Here is a 25854-nt window from a genome sequence, read left to right as displayed (position 1 = left end):
AACTTTTAACGCATTAGATCAACTGTTTAGACTGGTTCACTCATCTTTTGAGAACAAAGGCTTTGCTAAGACTACTTTCTATGATCTGAATAGGGCCTTTGATTGTGTTGATAGTAAAATTCTTATTTCTAAATTAAAACATTACGGATTTTCAAGGACTAATCTAAATTTCTTTCAATCGTATCTTAATAATCTGCAAGCAACTGGCTTATAGTAATGGTAAATGGTTAGAAGAAGCTCTTGTGGAGTGGGGAGTTTCACAGAGCTTTGTCAAATTCAAAATTAAAATTCTTTATTGCCAGAACATCTTTACAATGTTTAGCAGTGCCAGAAACAAATTCAGTATAAACAATTATCTATGATATACATTGCCTAGGCCTAATAACAAGTGTCTATCCAATTATAGCATAATAATCACTGATATCATGTGGGCTGATACTAGTCAATAGCTTTCTTACACTTTTATTGAAAAAATTAAATTGAAGAGATTTAAAATGAGAAGGAAGAGAGTTGTAGAGTTTATTGCCTGTTTCAGCAAAACAATTTAAAGTTGTTTTAAGTCTACATTGACATATTCTAAGAGAACTTTTTTTATATCTTTAAGAGTTTATAACTTTTTGGAGAGAAAGATTTGCTCATATCTCTTTGACATTAAAAAAATCAGTTCTATTTCTGGTCCATTCCATTCTAATCCACTTATAATTTAAATAAATTCTTCAGCTCCAAAAATATGAATATTTAGTTATTAACGATTTGTTGGTAAACTTTTTTATCTATTTTAATTTTTGATCTTTTTTGTACTTAATGTCTTAGCTGTATTAATAAGCTGTATACCATGACTTTGTCAATAATGTTGTACATTTTTCTGGCAATTAAACAATATTATTATTAAAGGTTTTAGGTTTGAAGAAGTTTCATTAGAGTTTGGATTTGAGTTATTTATTTTATCTTGTTTGATTGTTTTAAACGCCTGTTGCCATCTATGACTTTTAAATCAATTTCATGTGAATTAATCGATTTTGTAATAATTTTTACCCTACGTCCAGTTCTGCTAAGTACGGCACAACATTCATTGTGAGAACAAAATTTGTAGTCTCTAAGAAAGATGATTCATGATTTTTAAGCTTCAAAAGTGCATAAAAGATTTTTTCAATATTTACTTTTGAATAGAAATAGAACAGCATCATTAAATAAACAAACAAGTGTTAAATTGACCTATGTTTATTTAGAATAGAAAGATATAGTATGGAATTTGTTTCATTCTAACGTTACCCATGTAGTAGCTGCTGCTGTTAGCAGTGTTACAGTCAGGAGTTTACTTAAAACTCAAACAAACAGAGCTGAAACATGTGCTAAATATCTCAGCAGGGAGTGAGTAGGGACTTACACAGCTCTCTCTCTCTCACTGTCCAGTGTTATCAGTGAGTTAGTGATAAGCCAGGTATCAGTGGCATACTTATCACTTTATCACCTATGTAGCAGTGTAGCTTCGATTTTAGGTAAGTCTCAATCTGCTCACATTGGATAAAATCATGTTTATAATCTTATACATTATTTTTAGTCTTTAAGTAAGATTTTGAAACTGCTACTACATTTGATACATTATGTACTAAGAAAGCCACTTATAAGAGAACCTTTAAGCTGTTTAACATTTACTGTTTATTTCTCTTACTGAGCTATGTGTGCATAATGAATGTTACTTTTCTTGGAAACAAAATGACTCATAGTGACAAAATTCACAGCTGCCTTAACCTTCATATGCTGTGGTTTCTTTTATTGACTTAAAATATTAAGCTCAAATTTTGATGTCTTTTATCAGACATAGTTATAATGTTAAAATGTTGTAATAACTAACTGCAATCTGAGTTTTGGCATACCTTAAACAACTTAAATTGGTTCCAAAATACCTGTAATTATTAAGAACTATAGTAAATTAAATAGAGATGCTTTCTCAATGTGACAGTTGTTGATTTAAAATAAACTATTTCATTCATGTCTTAAAAATTAAAAATAATATTGAAGATTTTATATTACACAATTAATGCAAATGACAACAATTTCTATCTGTAGTTATTTTATGCACCATTTTACTAATAAACTAATTCATATCGTTATATGTAATACAATAATTATGTAAGTTACCTTCAAAACAATAGTGACAATAATTGAAGTAAGATTTGTTCTGTGCTACAATCTCCCCCCCCCCCCCGATCACGTATAAAAATACCTTAAAAGGCAAACCTTTTTTAAATATAATTCCTGAGAAAAGTGATTGTTAATTAGAGAGTAGTAACTTATTTGCTGAAATATCAGTAATTGAACTGTTTAATAACAGTGAGATATGTACCTAAACCTAGAGTCAAAAGCAATTTCTTTATGAGCATCTATTAGCAATGAATGTCTGTGCAAAATGTCATAAGAGTTGTTTGATTAGACTCTGAGATTTTAGTTGCTGGTGAATTTTTAAAGGCAGTGCAGTTGAGCCACATATGAGAGAGCAAAACCAATTCACAGTGAGTAGCTGTGAGGTAACACAAATGAATTACAAATTGGAATTTTGCAGACACAGAAGAACAACAGCACCAGTAGCATGTATTTAGCCTATACTAATGTTCCAGTATTTATTCTGATTACATAAATTCGCAACTTTATAAAGGAGTCGTAGACTTTTTTCACAATAACCTGTAAAATACTGGAACTGGGTTTCTCACACACATACAGATAATCTATGTTCAACCTTTCTGGTTCGTGGTAGTGAATCATTGTTAATTTGAAATATTTTTGCTGTACTTTTCCAGTAAGAATCGACCCTCTTCAATTCTATAGTTATTGTGTTAATATTGTTATATCAATGTTTGTTGTTAAAATATTATAACCATACTAGCTGTTTCCCGTGGCTTCGCACGCTTTTCGTAAGTTTTGCCCGCGTATGAGCATTTCTGGTTGAAGTAAATTATATTTCCAACCCCGATGTAGATTTTACCTTGATGTCACGATCAAGAAAATATGTCAAAAATGTATTGTACATGCATAATGTATTTTATTACAAAGTGGTCTACCACTCAACCTTTAAGTTCAACCAAAAATTTAGTTTAGACAATTATACATCATAACTTAGCGCCTTCAAATAGTGTTTCACTGTTTAATATACGTATCTATCTCGTAATTGCAGGTTATAATGTGCAGGCGCTTTGAAAACTTTTCTTCATTTTATTCGTTTATATTCACGACATAAGCGAATAATTCAGATAATAACTATCCTATCTTCTAAGTTAGACTAAATTACGGATACATGTGAAATTTGATTGAAATTGGTTCAGTCGTTTTGGAGTTTATTGGCAACATACATCGTGACTCAAGATTTTTATATATATAAGATTATATTTTATTTGTTGTATTATTGTTATGTATTACATAAAAATTCAAGTTGTTAAATGGATTATCCGTTGGAAATGAAATAAAAATAAATAAACAAACTTTAAATAGTAGCGGCACAAAGCCTCAGAATTGGTAACAGCGCCTATAAAACAACATACAAATTTGTATAAAATTGTACAGCATTTGATTAATCAATTTCAGAAGTTGCATCAGCTACATGCGCTGAATGAATTGAAGGTATTTGCCTCTCACACCATCTGTTGTCAAGATTTTCTCTGATTTTTAAATATTCCTTCTAATAACTAAATATTTATCAAAATAACACTTTGAAATAAGTTTCTATTAATTGTAAAATTGGTATACGAGTAAATAAGAAGCATCACTGCTTTCAAACCTGTAATTGTTAGTCAATGTTTTAATTGTAAAAAGTTTTAACTTTTTTTGAAAGACCACAAAAGTTCAAAATAGGACACTCAATGTTAAAATTTGATATTATTAAAAAAAAGTCATTACTGAATCCAAATTAGTAGATTATTCATATAAATTTTATGTATTATTAATAATTATAACATTTATATTACTATAACAAATTGTGATAACAAACAGGGTTTAGTACATAAATATATTTTTTTAATTTTTAATAGAATATTCATAATTAATACCAAAGATTGTTTAGGAATAAAAATAAAAATTATTTTAAATATTTAAGTAATAGCATTAGCATGTAGAAAATAAATTATATTTTTTTGATTTAAATTGTTTACAACATACTGTACTGTATAAAATAAGAAGCAGAATTACAGCTCTCACTTTTTCCTAGTTATTTTATTTTCATTTCTTTGGTTTACAATTGTTATGAAATCATTATATTGGGAATCTATTGGATCCATTATTATGAAATGGTTTATATTAATAAAAATAAACTTACCCGAGACTTCAAACCTTATGTAACTAATAATTAGCAACAGCAAAATGTAACATATATATTACAGTACTTTTTAATAAAACACAAGCTCTTTTATTTTACTTAGAGTAATATGGTTTTGTGGGTTCCAAATAAAACTAGAATTTATTATACTATCTAACTCACCAAAAGTTAGATAGTATAAACAAAAGAGTATTTAAACACAAGACTCCTCCTTAAACATAATAAACTGAAAGATAAGATAGCAATTTCGTTCTGTAGCCATGTTTTCATCCAAATTTTGCCATATTCATCAGAATTAATCTTTTTATCAAGTAAATGTAAGTAATAATAATAATTAATTAACATATTAGCTGTTATGAAAAATACATAATAAACATATGTAGTTAAGACAGTACTGTATCGCTGTTTCATATTTCTGTAAATCACACTATTTATATTATAATAAATTGTTGAATATCTGTGAAATATCTATTCACCAAGAGATACTTCAAAATCCTCTATAGGCACAAAATAAACAATGTCTTACATTTCAATCTTAACATTTGCATTTAGTTAAGTAACAATCAGCTTTATTACAGACTAGTTAAAAGCGTATTAAAATTATCATTAAAATGTTGTTGTAAATTAATATATTTTGACTGTAAATTATTTTTCTAGATTACACAAAACTTGATTAAATACAAGTATTTAAATATTCCAGTATATAAAATGTGTTACCATTAAATGATTTATAATAAGCCTATCATTGAAATGGCTGGAATCATTTCATTTCCATGTGTTTGTCCCCATAATATCTTGAGAGTGAACTGAACTATAGACTTGAAATTTTGCATGAAGCTTTATTTCTGTGCAAGAAACGTTGAGTTTGATGCAGGTGCATATCGTTCGATGGGATTTGACTGAGCATTAGAGAACATTTACATTGGTCTTATGAATAATCATATTGGCAACAAGGAAATTGCAAAATAAATAAAACAAAATAACAAACTAAGTACAATCATATGAATTTTTATATGTGACATAGCAACTTAATGAGAAGAGCTATAGACTTGAAATTTTGCATATAATCTAAGCAAAGCCTCAACACATGATGTGGCATATTCCTGCCTTATACTATAATGTGCAAGTTTGGATGGATTAATGTGAAGATTTTTATCCTTCCATAACACAGTAGCCAATTTACACGTTATAAAATTATTTTCTATTATTTATTATTTTGTGAAATCCACAGAGAAACTGTTCCCAAGAAATAAATTAATAGTTAGCAATGCTAATTTTAGTGGAGGTTGAAATAGGAGTTAAAATTATTTTACCTGCATTTTAATGTTGCATTACTACAGTTTTGCCTTTAATTCCTTCACTGTTAAACGAGTCATGTACCGACTTTAGGACCGCTGGTATAGTAGTAAATTGCATATACCGCAGTCAGTGTGTTAAGGTAGGTTTCTAATCTACTTATTCCAGTGTATTTTAGTAAACGAATCTCTATGTATTTATAAATCATCATAAATAGCTAGGCAGATTTTTAGACTTGGCGTACTTCACGTGCTCAGCTAACTTAAGATGATAACGTTATAACAAATCAATCCACCTGCATGCTGCACCTGATCCTAGTTACTTCTAGCACAATGAAAGAAGAAAAGACAGGCACTCCTCCCCATACCTTAACTTACAATTACATCTCTCGTCTCTTCTTCCCTATTGCAAAACCACAACCACCTGGGCTTCTGGACATGCCTCATTGAACTTATCAGAATGACGTGATAATAACGCCCAATCTTTTTGTTTTCAAGAGTCATAAAATACTAGAGATCTTTTTGTATATAACTTGTATTCCGATTTAAGATTAGTCAGTGTAGCTTATACCTTAAATGTTATTTTATCTAAATCATGGTGAAACCTTGACAATCAATGAAAATGTCACGATGGCACCCATGGCAGGGTGGTTAATTCACAACATAGTAGAATTAATAGAATCAAACAGGAGTGTATGTATACATCAAGCAGTTTTAGCAATAACTGTTTCCAGATTTCAACCTTGTATACTGTTTTTACTACACAGATATTCCTTGAGTACCTTTATCCCAGGAATATTTTATATCTGTAAACTAATACCTTCCTTTGTGTGATGAAGCTCTACCATCAGTTGTTAACCACTAGGTAGCTTTAAACCATTCTTTTGTTTCTCCCAGTATGCCCAATGTGAAGCTTTGTGATAGAATAGAATACTTACTGGCCAAAGAGACATTTCATTACAAATGTATAAAGCAAGTCACAATAATAAGCAACATTGAGAATTATGACAAGAAGTCTTCTTCAGTCCATTGTTCAGATACAAATTCACTAATTAAGTAAAATGCTTGTTTAGAAAAAAATGGACCAATCCTGTTCGTAAACAACGTAATTTAATTGCCCTACAGTTGAAGGAAATTTATTGAATAACTTGCGGACATGATCAAATGACTTTTAACACTTTTGTTTAACCTATGAGATGATACATCAACAAGACAACTAAACCTAGTATCATAAGAATGTATTTCATTTCATAATTAAAATTTTTTAGGGTACTTTTTTTAAATATAACAAATATTTAGTAATGCAGAGGGAAAACAAAGTATTAACTCTGAGATCTCTACATAATTCTCAACAATGTTCAAATTTGGCAGCTCCTGCTATGACTCTTAAACCTTTTTTGTACTAAAAATATTTCTTGTGACAGGGAAACACCACCCAAACAATCAGTGCATAATTAATGTGGGTCTGAAACAGTCCAAAGTCATCAAGCCTTGTCATCAAATTTACTACTAAGGCGCTTCAGAGCAAAAATAATCTTACAGTGTTTCTTTTTGAGGCCAATAATATGTTGGTTCCAAGAAAGTATTGCGTCAAGAGTTAGGCCCAGAAATTTTGGGGAAATTGTTATTATATTCTTCTTTTGTACCAAATATAAAAGTAATTGTTTTTCCTTCATTTAACAACACTTGATTTGCAGCCAACTAATTTTGAGCTAAATTCTGAATTTTCCAATTCTTAGCTGCAACTTAAATGCTTGTTGATAATAATGGTGTTATCAGCATACAAAATGACCCCCGATGGCACATAGTCACGTAGGTCATTAATCATTACCAGGAACAGCAATGGTCCAAGGACAGAGCCCTGTGGCACACCACAAGAGACATTCAGACAAATGGAATAAAGATTGTTAAAAATGACATACTGTAATGATCATATAGGTAGGATTTGAAAATTGTTTACTTGGTTTTTTACATGATAGTACTGCAACTTGTTTAGAAGTATCATGAGAAACACAAATCAAAGGCCTTGCTGAGATCACAGAAGGTGACCTCAGCAAGGTTTCTTCCCTCAAAGTAACCTAAAACTTCACCAATTAATGCATGTGTGATTTACAATCCTTTTCTGAAGCTAAACTGATAAGTTTAATCATTAACTTTTTAAAGTTTTAAATAATTTATCAATGGTTTACCAATAACCAATTCTAGAACCTTAGAAAGTGTAGGTATGATAGTAATGGGCCAATAGTTATTGAAATAATCTCTTTCTCCATTATGTAAATTGGAATAATTTTAGTGACTTTTAGAACCTTGGGAAACTTTTCCTGCGTAATGCACATATTAATTAAAACTGTTAATGGAGATAAAAAAATAGTTAAAGTATCTTTCAAATGCCTATTAGAGAAACCATTGTGATCCTCACTATCTTTGCACTATTTGTTTTACTATTTCTTGTAATTTTTTTCGTGATAATGAGATTATGGCTCAAGCAATCAAAATCTTTGTTCTATAAAATTTAGGACTTCTGTTCAAAAGAGTGTTGAGAGTTTTCTTTAGTAAAGGTTGTCTTACCTTTAACTGTTTCAATTAGACTGATCATAGCATTTTTTATCAGTTTACCTGTATTCAAACCATACTTCATGTCTGTAGGTACAGTAGTTTACTTTCTTTGCAGAATTAGAATATACCTCGGAGTTTTTCAACATAAAGTGGAAATTTAGTAAATAAAACAATTTATTAAATATTATTGTTATACAATTTTTCGGGTAGGGTACGATAAGCGGACCCGGTTTTTTATACCAACGATATTACTTAATCATAACCACCGATATAATCAATCGATACTGAATAATTATTTTGAACAAATAATCTATATCAACAGCTGTAAACACTTTCAAATAATACACGTACGGTAATATTTCAATTTTAGGTAGAATGAAGAATGTCGGTTTGTTGCTTTTTATAAACATGTTATTATTGTAACTTTTTTTACATATGTTTCATAATCTTCATATAAATGTTAGTGAAATATTTTTAGATAAGGGCATTTTGGCATCAGAAATCAATTAAAATTAGCTTTTACCACAGAAAAGCTCATACTTTTTTAATATCATGGAGGGCTATCCAAAAGTATATTACGTTTTGATGTAAAGAAAAATACCAAAATACAAGAAAAAAAATGTTATTAAATACCTATGAAAGTGACACAAAAATACTATTTTCAACAGTCACCATACAAATTTTGGCACTTATCATAATGGTGAACTAGTTTTGAAATTCTAGCGTTACAAAATTCTACTGTCGAGACTTCAACCAGGTAGTCACACCCCCCCGCAGTTCCATGTTGTCATCAAAGCACAGTGCTGCAAGCCGCTTCATTACTGTAAACAGGTGGTAGTCGCTGGGTGCAAGGTCTGGGCTCTTAAGGTAATTGTTGAAACACATTTGCATGTATTTTCTTAGTTTTTTGGGGAGCGTGTGTGCCCCCACTTCATATACTGTAATTTGATTTCACGTGTTTTACCCCAGTCTTGTCTCTTGTAATGATTTGATCAATCAGCGAGCCACTATCTTTTACATAAGTGTCCAAAAATGTCAATGAAGCAGCCATACACTGATTTTATTAATATTTTCTTTACCCATCTTGCACAAAGTTAATGGTAACCTAACTTCTGCATAATAATTTTGTCTAACAAACTCCTTGAAATAGGAAGAGAACTAAGTGAAAGTTCTGTTATTGGAATCGGCTATCTTCTTTAATCTTCTCATTGACTTTAGAGCCAATTTCATCGGTCACAATGCAGCCATTTTTAAACCTAATGCACCACTGACGCACTCCACCTTCAGTAATCACATCGTTCCCGTAAACTTCACAGAGTTGGCGATAAATCTCAATTGGTTTGTTGTGCTTAGCCAATAAAAACCATATTACCGACCACACCTCACAACTGAATTGCGTGACACATTTTAAATTGCTATTGTAAAACTAGGAGTGACAGTAACCTCTCACTAGCATGGCTGGATACCCACTGAGCGGAGAATGCGGAGAAACGCCCTGACATCATAATGGCCACGTTAGTCCCGCCCCTAGGGACTACAGAGCGAAATGTAATCTACTTTCTGGATAGCCCTCATAATAATAAATCTTAAAATTGCAAAATTTGTATAACTGAAATAGTTAAAGGCTGTATTTTGACGATATAAAAAGTAAAATAAGCAAATCTGTTCCAAAATTATGCATAATCTATGTCATTTATATTTTTCAGTTATTTACCATCACATGTGATGAAGTAGTTTTGTATGAATAGCTTCTTTGATAAATCTAAGAAAGGATAGACCAGGGTGTAATAGCTTGGTGACAAGATACATGTATATTACTTGTAACTATAGAGTAATAATTTCTGTGGCTAAGAAATTGAATGACATAATATTATATACTCCAGAACTACTCTCATTCAGTAATTAGTGACACTGATTTCGAATCAATTGATTCTTTACCACAGGGCTATTTATATTGCTTGTGCATGTCAATAAAATTGTCATGAAATTATTGAAGAACTTTTGTTAAAACTTTCAGAATAAGGATTTTTCTAAGTTTCTGAACATGGGTATTTAACTTTCAGTAAAAGAGTTTTCTTATCTCAGTCTCAATAATACAAGCAATGTCACCGATATCAATGATTTAATCGAGGTTCTCTTGGACAGAACAATGAGTGACTGATGGCCCCGGAGCGGAGACTGCTTGTGATATACATAATCGCATTTTTCTGTGGCCTGGTGTCGTCTGCCAGTCTAGCCATCCCATGGCTTTACTGGGACCCTACGCTGAACACTTGTATCAACATCAACTGTGGCTGTATTCTCTACAGTGTTGTCACCTTCAGCTCTCTCGTGGGGGGAGCTGGCTGGCTCTGCAGGTTATTGATTCATTCTGTTAAATAGTTATGTAATTTGTTAAATTGATGTAATAACATAAAACTAAATTGACCAAAATATTCACCATTAACCAAATCATTACATTTTGATATTACAACCAGATATATATTTCAGAAGTGAATATATTAAAATACTTTTTATATAAAAATAAAATCTATATTTTCCACTCATGATGGTGGTGACAGTCGCTGAGTTGAGAAATAAGTCTTTTAACAATAACAAACACATTGTGGTTTTTGTTTGTACAGCATTTACGTTTTTTTTAAATTTGTTATTGACCATGTTTGATTTAAAAGGAAACATAATATGATTTTGGATCCTTATATGTTACAAAGATAGAACAGTACATTTCAAGGATTCAGATCTGTCCTATTCTTCAGGGGTCACAATTCCTAAAATATAACGTTAAGCATACACACACAAAATTATTTACTTTCATTAAAAGTTGAAAACTAGTAAGTTATTTGTGAATGATCAGAAGATGGAAGCATTTTTTATATAAATAGTATGCTTTTATTTGGACAGATTTGCAGTGTTTGTCCAGTTGCCAGTACTGCTCTGGGCTACCGCCGCTGCTCTCTTCCACGCCTATCGAATCTGTGTCCCTGCTAAGCCTCCTGCTAGAAGACGCACTGTTACGTTCAATGAGGATGGTTCCAGGTCAGAGTACCATCATTACAGGGTTGCCACCTTTCTAGCATATCCAGGGGAGTGACTTAATTAAAATTTGGAGTTAAACATATTAAGCCAAATTTGAGGTGCAGCTAAAAGAATCCTACTTAACATTAACTGGGTACAAATTGTTATGTGACTTCCAAATTGACAACTGTTTAAATGAAAGTCACTATTATTAGTGGTAAACAAGCGTAACCAAGTAGTTAAAATCCTAATTTTATATTAATATCAATAGAAGAATGAAAAGATTTAAAAAAATTAAGTTATTAAAGTCTATATTTTTATTTCAACATAAAATAATCATAGGAATTGAGCACATAAGGGATTTATATTTCAATAATTTTTTAATAAGGCTTAAAAATAGTTATGCAGTACTATCCAAATATAAAAATATGTTCAGGATAAATATTCTGTTATATGAACATTGCAAAACAAAATTAGAGTGCACGTCTGTTTGATGAATTATTTCAGTTCACTTACAAAATTTTGCCATTTGTACACTTGTACAATGATCTTTAGTCCCCCCCCCCCCCATAAGAACAATATTAAAACTCATGCATTGTTACACCCTTACTTTTTATCGTAGGTGTATGTACTTTGTGAGAGATGTAACATTTTAAATATACAATTAATATGCTTCCAAATGCTTTTTAGTTTATTTGTAAAGTGTATAGATTTGTTTAGAAGTTTGCCTTAATCAGCAGCTTTAAAGAGAAAAGTCTGGAGTGTAATGAGCTTAAAGATAGATATGTAGGGGGGAACTATGATCTCAAGTCTCAGTTACAACAACTTAGATGTGAGAACCAGAAACTGCAGCAATATGTCAGTCAAGACATAATTTTAGAATTGGTCAGACTGTGAGAAGATAGTGAGGACAATTTAGCCACCTAGTCTGTTGAACAGAATTGTCTTCTGACTAGTATTGAGGTGCTGGAGGCTGACGTGAAGTTGGAGGAGATAGTGGAACTGGAGTTGAGAGTGATAGAGAGTCAGGAATGCAGAGTGATGCACTTGCAATCTGGATTTAGAAAACCATAGTAACTGCATTGCCCTCACGAACATATCTTGTGGATAGAAAGGACAGAGGTAGCTCTAATGTTTTGCCTTATTATTCACAAGCTTTGAGTCTTATGAGTCATGATATGTTGGTGGCTAAGATGAATTACTATAGTTTTAGACTTTTTGTCTGTGGGTTGTTTCCCAAGAGAGCTGTATTGTTTAATCTGTATACTTCTGACATATCCAGGTATATGCAATATTGTATTCCTCATTTATTCATGGATGATTGTCAACTGTACTTTTGATACGACCCAGACAGGTTGTGCGAGGCCATTGGTCAAATCAACTCTAACTTACTCAGTGTGAGCCTGTGGTCAATAACTGATGGCCTTAAGCTCAACATAGACAAATGCACAGTTCTTCACGTGTCCCTCCCCCCCCCCCCCCACATACCCTCAGAGAGAACAACCTACAGATCAGTTGTCTGGCAGTTTGTGAAAAACTGAAAACCTTGAGTGTCGTAAAGGATTCAGGCCTCACTTTTAGTGACCATATAACATATCCTACACAGCATGCCTTGGCTAGACTGAGGGGTCTATATAGATTTAGATATATGCTTCCAGACTCAGCAAAGCTGCAGATCATGCAGTCACATGTATTTTCAGTGTTTTATTACTGCTACCCTGCATACAGAACTAGTATTTCAAGAGGAGATGCTTAGTTCAAAACTCTGCCGCTAGGTTCATTTTTGCCTGAATTGGCAGGCACATGTATTCCCTTTTAGAGAGAAAGTCGGTTTGACCCTACTCTACAAAGTCCTTGGAGAGCCTTGGTATTGTGGCCAAAAACTGTCATATTGGGAAAAAAGATCACTTAAAAGAGCACCCGCCAAGACTGAAAACCTCACTTTACTCAAGTGCGGTTTGAGGACAGGAGGAGAAATTTTAGTTATTTTTGTCCAAACATGTATAATGACCTCCCAGACACCTTAAAGACGTATGCTGTTAGCACTTTTAAAAAGAAAATAAAGAATATAAACATCAGCAGCAACTCAGACGCTACTAAGGGACTTAAGTTTTTATTACCTCCTAGTAAACAAAAATGTGTAGTAATTTCCTAGTAAACCTCCTAGTAAACAAAAATGTGTAGTAATTTCCTAGTAAACCTCCTAGTAAATCAACCTTTTTGTACACAGGATGAGTTCCTGAACGCCTGCAATGGAGAATGGAGACTACAAAAACCTTGACTTTGTTTCATCATAAGCTAACTTTTTGTAATAATAAGTGACTCTATTACTATTCTTTAAGAATATGTCAATAAAGAAACTTGTCTATTGTCTATTAATTAGTTGGTACGTTTTAGAACTGTTATATATTATACTTAAATCAATTTAAATAAACTTAAATGTATCCAGTGTTGTGATGTAGGTTGTTATTATTTAGTTTTTAAGTAGTTATTAGGCATATAGCATGAATTTGACACAAGTTATTCTGAAAAACAGTTATGAACTGAAAAACACTTAAGAAATAGTAATTTTTATTTATCTATTTAAGTTTTGAATATTTAAAAATAAAATAAAAAAGTTTAATATTTTTTCTTAACCTATAAAAATGTAAAAAAACAAAACAAATTTGATTTGTATTATTTATATCTTTATAATGAGAGATCTTCCACAATTCTATGACAAAAATGAGGGTGTACAAGTGCATGAGATTTAACACTGTTATTAAGGGGCCAAAATGTAGATGGTCACCAGTACAGCTGGCTCCTAATAAACTAATCTATAGTGTACAGTGGTAGCCTATCTCTCTTGTAGCCATATTCTAATTTGCTGTCTTTTGACTCAGCTAGTACAGCCTTTGAATCCTTTTGGAATTATGTTCAGGAATAAGATAGCACTAGTGAAGGGAACTGATTTTTCTTTACAGCAACCAGCTTCAAGGGCATCTGTCCTTAACAAAGTCTTGAACGAGAGAGTAGTACTTAAACTTTTAAAATGACTAAGTAAAAAGACATGATAAGGTTTCATTTATTTGTTTCATATTAACTAACAACCATAACGAGTCAACTGCTATTTATCCAGGAAGCCTGCTGTCACAAGACGAGCCCCTCCCAGGTACTCTGTCCTTGCGGTGCTGGCTCTGGTGGTAACAGTGTCTTTGTTGGCCCAAGCTTGGATTATCACAGGCGGATACTTCGCCACTTGTCGCACATACAAGAAGAGTGTTTCCCAAATGCTGAATGTAAGATATTTTAAATAGTAACAAAACTAGACAAAACTGTTACACTTAATCCACACATCAGTCTTAATTTCATACTTAGTAGTACAACTTATAATTTTTTATTACTGCCCTTGTTTGATCATATAAAACATCCAAATATATTTTTAGGAAACTATTTAAGTCCTAAAATGTTAATGTTGCTCTCAGATCCAAAACCATATTTTGAATCCACATAGAAATAATGTTTGGTTAAAATTGGTATAACTTGAAATTTATAGCATCATAATTCAGGTTATAAACTCAGGTTATACTAATTTCAAAATTGTTATATCTTTGTTTCTCACTTATCAGGGTCTTTAAAATGGTAAACATTTTGATTCAATTTAATTCAAATATATTTATTTATTCTTTAAATGTTAAATGGTGTCACTTTTACAGTATTGTACAGAGTGGGACAGGGAAGTATCTCAAACTTTGAAGGCAATTAAAAAATAACAAAAAATGTTCGATGAAACCTTTACTGTGGCATCAAAAGGGTATAGCTGAAAGTGAATTTTAATAGTAAAGTTTCTTATTTTAAATTACATTGTTCAAATGATTTCCCTCATTGTCAATACACTGCTGTAGTCTGGTTCTGAAGTTCTGTATAACTGCAAAGCATTTGTTGTCATGTGCTTCAAGGCTTCTAGGGTCCTGGATCGATGTTTAAATACTTCAGAATTGATGGTAACAATATTGATGCTCCTCTTCACTGTGTAGAGGCATCTCATGAACTATACTAGGGTTTTTTACCACTCCATTAATGGATACTCTATGTATTTATTACTCCAGAAACATGAAAATGTGCCTCATCACTGAACAAAACGCGTGCTTCATGAGGCAAGTCAGCAATGAATGTTTCACATGAGTCTGTACTCATTTTTGCCAGTCCCGTTGTATGAGTTTTGAATGATGACCATGTTTTATGGATGGAAATGAAGTTCCTCGTTGAGAATACAAAGCACAGTACAATTAGGCAACATCAGGGCAGATGCATGCTTGTGGACAGAAAGTTTAGGAGACTGGAAGATATATTTTCTGGTACGGTGAATGTTTTCTGGAGTTCAAATGGTCCTCTGAGTCCTAACTCTCTTTTCCACTACACTATCACATGCACAGACATTCTCCATCCAAAAGAAATTGATTTGCGGTGAGGAACAGCATTGTGAGGGGGAATCTAATAATATGTTTGCAGCATACGCTGCACTGCAACAATAGACTTATTTTGAGAGAAATACGTCTAGACTGCAAAAGCACGTTGCTCATTCAACCAAGCCATGTCTACAAGTGATGGTGGTACAACGGGAAATTCCACGGCCCAGTGTCATTTGAGCTTACCTCCATTCCTCTTCTCACACGTTCCCACTTCTCACAACACCATCTCAAAAGTAGGAATAATTCCCTGACCCACATTGTACTTAATGGAATAAATATATCAGCAGTTACATGAAACGGTACTTAACAACAAAAATACTAAAGTACTGATATTAATATTCATGAAACTCCTTAGTTTATTTGTTAATTATATGTTCCACTAAGAAAAACTCATCAAAAGAATACAAAGCTTTTAGAACTATGTATTTCTTAACTTTCCTTTCAAAAGTATTTAAATCTTGTTCCATTTTAATGTTTTGAGGAAGAGACACATAGAATTTAGATCCTGCATAATGTGTTTTTTGTTATAAAAATATAGAAAATTATATAAATTAGTACAATACATAATATGATTAGCAGATACAACCAATGCGTTGTGACCCCTGGTAGTTATGTAAATCTTCTGATAATTTCATATTACTAAAATTTTGTATTACATTTTAATATAGTCTCGTAAATATACATATAAAAAGTTAGTATATATAATAAGGCAAAGCGTTCCTTAACCAAAGTTTTTGGATTTACCTTCAAAATTATTTTAATGCATTTTTTTCTTTTAGATGGAAGTTTTGCCATACAAACAAATTCAAAAAGCAATAATGCAGTGGATGAATAAAAAACAAACACTTTTTATGATCAGGAAAATGTACCTTTTACTACATACAGCCCTAAAGAAAATTTTGCTATAATCTTTTCAACACAGCCGTTCCAGCTTAATTTCTATCCACGATTAGCCCCAAAAATGTTTTTTCTTATTTTTAAAAATACTACGGATTTCAATACTAATAGAAGTTTTATTTTTTCATTAATCTGGTAAACTTTGAACACAATCAAATTAATTTATCCATATAATATTATAAATTGATCTTTTTAAAATAGTTGTGAAGAATTGTTAGATTTTCCTTTATATGCCATATTAAAAGTTGCAGAATGTTTCAGGGAGTAAAACCAAAGTCCCTCATGGATGCTTAAAGTTTAACTTTTACATCATAAATACCATTAAAGTCATTAAGGTATTTTCGTACTTTCCATCATAACTTATACGGTAAGGAAATAAGTAATCAAACAAGGCAATTTATTGGTTTACGGTAGGTTTTATTTTTATATAGTTACAACCACTGTGTACATAAATTTCAGACCAGAAATGTAGTATGGCATGGTCCAATATACCATTTTAAAAGAGTACACAGATTCTAATAGTTTTTAATTAAATGATGTGTAATATAAGTTAAATGCTGAATAGAGTTGCAAATCCTCTTTGAATGCTAGTAGAAATATTTCCTTTAGACAGAAGCCACAGAATCCAATATAAAATTTGTTCATGTTACTCACTCAAGTGTTTTAGAGTAACATGAAGGTGTGACTTTGTTGACTGAAGGAATATTATTGATAACTCAATATCTCAAGGAATATCTTTAACATTTTTATTGCCTACTAGTAGACGATGGGCACTGTGTAGGTTGAAATTTAAACATTATTTATGTACAAATATTTGTTTATAAAACAAAGATGAATGTTTGAAGTCCATCATAATTATGTTAATGGTTATAAACGCAGTTATATTGAACCTGAATATGACCAATGGGGTGAAATCAAGCAATCATTAAACCATATACAACCAAAAGAATTCTATTGAATTCAATTCATTTACACTTTATATGAGGGTCAGGGCACATTTTGACATACAGAATAAAACTTTTTCCAAGATATAAAGACATGGCAGAGTCAACAAATGCAACTTTTTTAAAGGTGGTCGGCATGACTCTCTAAAGTTCATGTTAGCAATTACTCTGATCACTTTCTTTTGAAGGTTGAAAATTCCCGAAATTTGATTGCTTGAACATACTTCCCACAAAACCTCTCTGTAGGAAAGGTATGAGTAGATCAGGCCGTAATACCCGCCATCAATACCTGACTTGGGCAGTATTTGGCTAAAGACCTTAAAACATAAATGCCAGATGCTAATTTTGAACAAACTAAATCTCAATGTGCACATTCTATATCAAGCCTTGATCAAGGTATACTCCAAGGAATTTGGAGGAGTGAACTTCTAGTATGGAGTCTCCCAGCATGATGGCAGGCCCACACTCAAAGAAAGTCAATCGGTCACAGGGCTAAATTCAGAAAATTGGATGTTATAGTATTCGTTATGAGGTTGAGGCTGTAGAAGTGTTGGACACAGTTGTTTAGATGAACAAAACCTTGTTGTTTCAAAACTTCCTTTGGTTTTGAAACAGATATTCGTGTCATCGGCATACTGTATGAGATTCCTGTACATAAGTGATGACTGTCATTGGTGGCATATAACAGAAAAAGAATTGGGCTGAGGATGAAGCCTTGCGGAACTCCATAGCTCAAATCCATTGAACGGTGATTTGCAATTTGGACAATCTGTGTAATGAGACTTAGAAATGATCTAATCCATGACAGAGGCACACCTCTTATGCCATGGGATTCCATTTTGTCAAGCAGTGTATTATTATCAATACAGGGTGTCCAGCAACCATTCGTACAAACTTTGCCACATTGTTCAGCAGGCCAAAACTAACAAATAATGCAATATAACAGGTGCCCTATTTCGCTTCGTTTAGCGTCTGTCTGTCTGTATGTGTTTTTTGGGGAAAAAATTACTACTCAAAAACCATTTAAGATACAGAATTCAAACTTAACAGTTATGTTAACCGAGTGTTGGTCCTTTTCAGTGAAAAAAATAAAACAAATATCTCATTGCATTTCAAAATGGCGGCCGTTCAAAATTTTTAAATCGTATTAGCTTTTAAACGGCTACTTTGACAACAAATTCACCAGGATAACTCTTTTCAGCATATTTTATTACCAATTCAACAATTTTTATTTCAAAAAGATTGAATAACAAATAACTGAGTTACAGCACCAAACGTAAAAACAGGTTAAATCCATGCATTGCAAGTACCTACATACAAAAATGTAGTGGATTTTTACGAATAAACTTTTTAAGGTTCTTTATTAAAATAGTGAACAATATTATAACCTGAAATTTAATATTTATTTTTAAAATTTGTTTTAAGGTAAATTTAAAAAAAGTTCTTAACCAATTGTGAATCCTGGTTTTTAAATCTTAAAAAAAATGTTAATAGGGCTACGTTATGGTTGGGTGGGTATAGGGTTTTCTTACATGGCAATTGTGTAAAACAGCGTAATTAATTCAATGTGTTTGAAAAATTTAATTGAACATGATATTTTTTATTAAGAAATCAATGATTACATTACTGTAAAACTTTCATAATCGTTGCTCAAAGTGGCGTCTTTGTAACTCGTTGCAGATTCTGAAGCGTCGTAAGCACGATTCTCTCACCCCTTCAAAAGGATTACTGTCTTGAATAACTGCAGCAGCCTCAACAACTCTAGCTACTAGATCCATTTCATTCTGTATGGGAGTGGTGTACACTAATTGCTTCATGTGTCCCCACAAGTAAAAATCAATGGGTGTGAGGTCAGGTGACCGTGGAGGCCAAGGGACGGGACCTCCACGTCCAATCCAACGATCTCCATACACTTCATTCAAATTTTGTCTAGCAATCAGGGAAAAGTGGGCCGGTGCTCCATCGTGTTGGAACCACATTCTTTGTCTAGTTTCAATAGGAACATGTTCCAACAGCTCAGGTAAGATTTCCCTAAAAAAAACTTCATAAGTAGGTCCGTTCGGTCTGTTTGGTATAATGTGTGGCTCAATCAAATATCCGTCTACTATTCCAGCCCAGATATTGACAGAAAATTTGTGCTGAAACTTACGTTGCACAATTTCATGAGGGTTCTCTTCAGCCCATAAATGGCTGTTTCGGCTATTAAATATGCCATCTCGAGTAAATGACGCTTCGTCAGTAAAGAGAGCATACCTTAAAAAATCGGGTTCATCAACTAATTTGTGAAGGAACCAACGAGAGCAGTCTACCCTGAGAAGAAAATCTGCAGGTTCTAAGGCTTGTACTTTCTGATGTCTGTAAGGGCACAAACGTTCTTCATTTAACACTGTCCACACAGAACTTCTGCATACATCCAAATTATGAGCAATAGCGCGAACGCTGGTGGAGGGGTTTTCTTCTACGAATAATAAAACCTCTTCTTCAAAATCAACAGTCCGTACGGATTTTACCCGTTCTACAACATTTTTCAAATGTCCAGTTTCCCTAAGACGAATATGAACGGCACTGAAGACGCTATGAACTGGGTGCAGCCTATCTGGAAAGCGCTCTCTTTACAATCTGCTAGCTAATCTGGCATTGCCTCCAGCAAGTCCGTACACAAAGTGAATATCAGCATACTCTTCAAAAGTAAAACGGTTCATATCGTACAAGAAACAAAGTAATAAAAGAAATTTAAATTAACAGGAAAAACTAACAGGAATTACAAAGAAGAACAGAACATTCAAACAGTGACAATCACGTTCAAAACATAGACTTGCTCAACAATGTCTTGATAGTTTGTTTATTAGTTTTTCTTCATTTGAAACACCTGATTTGGTTGCTGATTGTTGGTCAGCTGTTTTCATGTAATATTATGCTATTGTTTTTTAAGAGCATTGTGAATAGTTTGTTTCTTTTATATTTGTGTGTGTGTAACACATTGATTACTGTAAATGGAACAAAAATGATAGTAATATTTTTTTTAGGTTATAATAACATACAGACAGACAGACGCTAAACGAAGTGAAATAGGGCACCTGTTATATTGCATTATTTGTTAGTTTTGGCCTGCTGAACAATGTGGCAAAGTTTGTTCGAATGGTTGCTGGACACCCTGTATAGTCAAATGCTTTGGTTAAGTTGAGAAACACAATTATGGTCAGATTCTGACACCCCAATCCCTTCACAACTATTTTGACCAGACTCACCACTGCGTCTACCATGGATTTTCCCGTTCTGAAGCCAAATTGATCTTCAGAGAGCTGGTTGTGTTTGCTAAGAAAACAAAGCATTATTGTCAAAGTCAAAGTCAAAAATTCTTTATTAACATATACATTGAGTACAGTTTTGGCGTCAAAAAAATCATACACTTAATCAATTAAACATTATACAATCAAAAGGTTACAAAAAGATACAGAGTCAATGAGATAAAGTAGTTAAGTTACATTGGATATTTGATGTAGTCAGAAAGGTCAAGCATTGAAAAATTCCTCTAGAGTATAAAATGATTTCTGTAGCAGCCAGGTCTTGAGTGATCTCTTGAAGTTCTTGTCTTCTCTATTTCTCTTCAGTTCTTCCGGGAGTTGGTTGAAAAATTTGCTTCCCATGTAGGTAGGTTTCTTTTCAAACAGGGTCAGGTGATGTGTAGGTAGGGCATAGTCATAGGTGTTTCTAGTGTTATAGTTGTGATTGTTACCTAGGTGTTCAGGTTTCTGAGTTATTGTGTAGCAGATGGCCTCGCAGATGTAGAGTGAGACCACTGTCAAGATTTTAAGTTCTCCAAAAGCTTGACGGCATGATTCGAGAGAAGTCAGTCCTGCTAGTATTCGGATAGCTTTTTTTTTGTAGAACTAGAACACGGTCCTTGTTTCTTGCTGAGGAGTTGCCCCATTCTAGTAATCCATACCTCAGATGGGACTCAACTAGAGAGAAGTAAGCTGTTCTTGTAGTTTCATGGTTACAAGAACTTTTTACTCTTTTAAGAGCATAAATACTAGAGTTAAGCTTACTACAGAGATTGTCAATATGTGGATTCCAAGATAGCTTGTCATCTATTGTAATACCAAGATACTTTGCTTCATTATCTTGAGTTATTTCTGGTAGACCATAGTAGTCATTTGTTCTTCGGCCTTTCCATATAAGTTACATTGGTTGTTAAATTTTCGTGAAAGCACCATTGGAGTTTGAAAATTTTTAAAATTAATCACATTACCGATCTAAACTTTGAGGCCAGTGGTGTTAAGATCATATCTAAACACTCTTGGAAAAATATTCAATCGTTAGGGTTGTATAGATCACCCAATGGATGTGCTGAATCTTTTTTTACAAACCTTGAAAATCTTATAAATTGTCTTTTCTTAAACTCATCGAAATTTTACTATAATTGGCGATCTAAATATCAACGTTTTGGATCCCACCGACCCCCTGGACCCAGCGGCTGCGGGATGTTTTAAGCTCATTTAATCTAAATTGGTCCGTGTGAACTCCCCAACACGAGTGACTGCTATGACGAGTACTGCCATCGACAACGTCATTACAAACATTCCTAACGTCACGGTCTCTGTTTTGAATACGGCTGTCTCCGATCACTTTGCGCAGGGAGGTTGTGATACCATGGATGTAAAATAGAAACTCAAAAATCATCTGTTAAAATTAAAAGAGCTTTCAATTTCCAAAACATTTTCAATTTGAACAATTTAGTAAAAAATGAAACCTGGAGCTTTTTGAACAGCTTTGAGAATGTCAATGACATGTATCAAGCTTTCAATGGACCGTTTCATTTATTATTTAGACGTTTCGTGTCCTTTTATAAAAACCAAAAAACAATTTCAAACCCAAAAATAATTACTGGTTAACTAAAGGGATTCTCATTTCCAGAGATAAACTCAAATTTTTTCACTCAATATTTGTCCAAAACACATAACGAAAATTTTAAAACATTTTACAGATCATATCGAAGGATCTATAGAAAAGTCATTCAAGCTGCTAAAGCTCATGACGTCAATAGAGCCCTGAGAAATTGTGAAAACTTTTCTAAAACTGCATGGAAAATATAATCAATGAATCGGCACATAAATCAAACTTGGGACCGAAAACCTTGAGTCTATATCAATCAAAATTAATGAAACGCGTAATTGATGATCAGTTGCAGGTTGCCAACGAATTTAATAATTTATTTTTCTTCTGTGGCCTCGACTGATTCGTCAATTTTAGAACCTCGATATCATGAAATTGGTGTTAGGGAACCGGTTGCATCCATGGCTCTGGCCCCTGTGTGTGTGGAGGAGTTAGCCCGTGTCGTACAGGGGTTGAATTCAAAGAAATCGTGTGACGCTAACGGGATGTCAGTTTTGGTTACTCAAAACGTTGCTTTAGGTACATTTTGAGGCCACTCACAAAATTGATTAAATTTTTCATTTGAATCTGCAACTTTTCCATGTCTACTGAAAACAGCTAAAGTTATACCGATTTTTAAAAAAGACGATCCTTGCAAAACCAGCAATTATCGTCCAATTTCAATTCTTCCAGTTTTTAGCAAAATTTTTGAAAAGGTTTTCTGTGAAAGACTTGAAAGCTTTCTAGAAAAGCAATGAAATTCTAAATCCTGAACAATTTGGCTTCAGGAAAAAAAGATCAAACAATTGACGCTGTAAACAGTCTTTTGAACAATGTTGTTGATGGCTTGGAAAGGCTCGAGAAACAAGTGCTCAGCATATTTCTTGACCTATCCAAAGCATTTGACTGTGTGCATCATGAAACACTGTTGCACCAGTTACAAAAATGTGGCGTTCGGGGTCTGCCAAACGCGTGGCTTGCTTCTTATCTTAAGAATCGAGGATCAATGCGTGCAGATTTTCGAATGTCATCTCTAGCAAAATTAAAATAGCCCACGGTGTCCCTCAGGGTTCTATTCTTGGGCCTATTCTTTTTTTTAGTTTACGTCTGTAGACTTAACTCAGTGATCCAGCATGGTGATCTGATTCAGTATGCGACGACACGACTCTTTGCTTCAAAGGAAAAAAACTACACAAGATTTGGAAATCACATCATTTGTGGAACTGACTTCATGCATTCAGTATTTTACTGACAGGAATTTGAAAACGAACCAATCAAAATCAATTGTCATCAATTTCTGCCTAAGACCAAGGGAATTTGCAAGGCAACCTGCTGTATTTGTGGACGATGTCCTTTTAGAGGAAACTGGATCCACAAAATTCCTGGGGATGTACATTGATCAAGGTCTGACCTGGGACGACCACGTTAACAATATATGTGCTAGAATTACTTCTGGCATATTTGCCTTGCGAAGCCTAGCTAAATACTGTTCCCCTGAAGTCTTAATGACGGCATATTTTCGGTCTCATATATCCGCACTTTGCGTATGGCTTGAGACTGTGGGGGGGCTGTGCCAAACACAAGATGGAACGCGTTTTTCAGGCTTCAAAAAAAAGGCAATTTAGAATTATATTGCAATAGTTGAATTACAGAGAGTCGTGTAGGGACTCTTTTAGGGAGCTAGGTTTGCTGACATTGCCCTGTCTCTACATGTTTCATGTAATCCTGTACTGTCAATCGAAAGTGCACTTTAGTCCGGGGCAGGGACTTTCATCAGTATGAGACCTAGAGCCAGGGACAACTTTAGAGTCCATAGTCATAGACTGGCGGTATTCTCAGCATTTACCGCATCAGGTTGGCGTCGGCTTAATCAACAAGCTCCCTGAAAGTGTAAAAAATGCAACTAATCAAAACCAATTCAAAACTCGTCTCAAACGCCTGTTGGTGTCAAAAGCATTTTATTCGCTAGAGGAGTTTATGATGAGTCGCTGGGATATCTAAAAATATCTTAAATTACCAAAATTATACCAATATTAAAATCTGGATCCAAAGTAGTGTGAATTAGTGTGAATGATTGAAATGTAAGTCTGACTGTGTGTGAGTGTGTAGAATATTTGCTGTTTGAATATATGACGACTGCTATACAATGTTATATATTGTCTAAAAGCAATAAAGAACTGATGATTGTAAAAAAGTTTTTCTAAAATTTTGCTCATAGTTGAAAAAATAGAGACAGACCGGTTGTTATTAAGGGAGCATGAGTCATCTTTTTTTTAAATAGGTTTGTACTTTAGCAGTTTACAGGAGAAAGGGGAAAACTCCTGTTTGGAAAGACAAGTTTTCTAATTGAGTCAGAGGGCTCACAATATGCTTGGCACATTTTTTTCAATCAATCAATAAATATACTGTAGATCGGTTGATTTTTTGGCTGGGAGCTGCTGAATAATTTTTTCAACTCTTCCTCAAGTACAGGTGCTAGCATCATTGATTCTACTGGATTCTGTCTTCGCGTGTGAGTAATCTGGGGTTCTAACAGCCGAGGTCCTCGCACACCAGCAACAGATGTGAAAAATCTATGAAACTCATGGGCGATCCCAGCTTCACTCTACACCAAGTTATTTCCAATTTTGAATTTTATCTGTTTTGAGCTTTGTTTTTATTGTTAATAATGTTCCAAACGGTTTGGAAACATTATTATAAAAAAGAATATTTTTGAGACACCATTTTTGCAGCTTGCATCAATTTTCGGTAAATTTTTGTGTAGTACGGAAATGTTTTGAAATTTTCAGTTGAATTTAATCTATAAATTTCAGCAAGGAGTTTTACTTTATCTTTGAAACCAATATTTCTTTTGTGACCCAAGTATTTCTTGCCTTTTTTGGCATACTTTAATTGTTTTTGTAGGACAGCATAAATTTCGAAAATGCCATTGTTCATTAAATGAGAGGTATTTAGGAGAGCAATGTTGCTAGGCCTTATGTATCTTATTGTTTTATCAATTTTGGACTCCCCCTCGATTTGTTGTCCTATGATTATAGCCTCTTGGCATAATGATCCATGATTGCTGTGTTGATCAAAGACACTGCGACATCTGGAAGATTTGAAATGACATTGTCGATAGCAGATTGTGTTGTACAACAGATACTTTTGATGTCTCAGTTTGGTTTTTAAAAGTATTATTATAAATCAGATCTGAGTATATAAAGTGAGAAATTAATGTCAGATGTATTTATTTGTATTATAATAAGATATAATTTATTGCCAGGCTAATGGAAACTTGGCCCAGTTGGTGTTCGAACGAATGTCCTGTGGGACTATTATGGACTTCTTGGACTACCTGCAACCTGACCCCCCACTGCTACCTGAGCGCTACCGGCGCACTTACACCATCCACACTGCCTATTATCTGCAGGTAGCTCTGGCATCCTCCTGGGTCGATTGTGGTGTTTGGTTGGTGATTGTTGCATACAACACCTATCTTGCATACAACTCTAATAAAACATAGTAAAAACCTT

General features: G+C 33.4%; 1 protein-coding gene and 1 long non-coding RNA gene across 3 annotated transcripts in view; one reads left to right on the top strand and one right to left on the bottom strand.

The window, feature by feature from the left end:
* LOC124359467 overlaps positions 1–4455 on the bottom strand; it is a 17960-nt gene extending 13505 nt beyond the window's left edge. The window contains exon 1 of the long non-coding RNA XR_006922155.1: positions 4307–4455. This is a non-coding gene — a long non-coding RNA (uncharacterized LOC124359467). The remainder of the gene's footprint in view (positions 1–4306) is intronic.
* Positions 1349–25854, top strand: LOC124359465. Of its 2 annotated transcripts, none has more exons than XM_046812225.1 (5): positions 1349–1499; positions 10303–10514; positions 11059–11193; positions 14291–14450; positions 25605–25854. In XM_046812225.1, exons 2-5 carry the CDS (start codon positions 10318–10320, stop codon positions 25842–25844), a joined length of 732 nt encoding a protein of 243 aa, XP_046668181.1. In that variant the 5' UTR covers positions 1349–1499; positions 10303–10317; the 3' UTR covers positions 25845–25854. The 2 variants fall into 2 exon arrangements, with proteins under 2 accessions (XP_046668181.1, XP_046668180.1); XM_046812224.1 differs by lacking the exon at positions 1349–1499 and adding an exon at positions 4517–4623.

This window comes from Homalodisca vitripennis, chromosome 4 (assembly GCF_021130785.1).
Source record: "Homalodisca vitripennis isolate AUS2020 chromosome 4, UT_GWSS_2.1, whole genome shotgun sequence".
Taxonomy (NCBI): Eukaryota; Metazoa; Arthropoda; class Insecta; order Hemiptera; family Cicadellidae; genus Homalodisca; species Homalodisca vitripennis.
The sequence above is the reverse complement of the archived record's forward strand: the minus strand, read 5'-3'. Positions and strand labels throughout refer to the sequence as shown.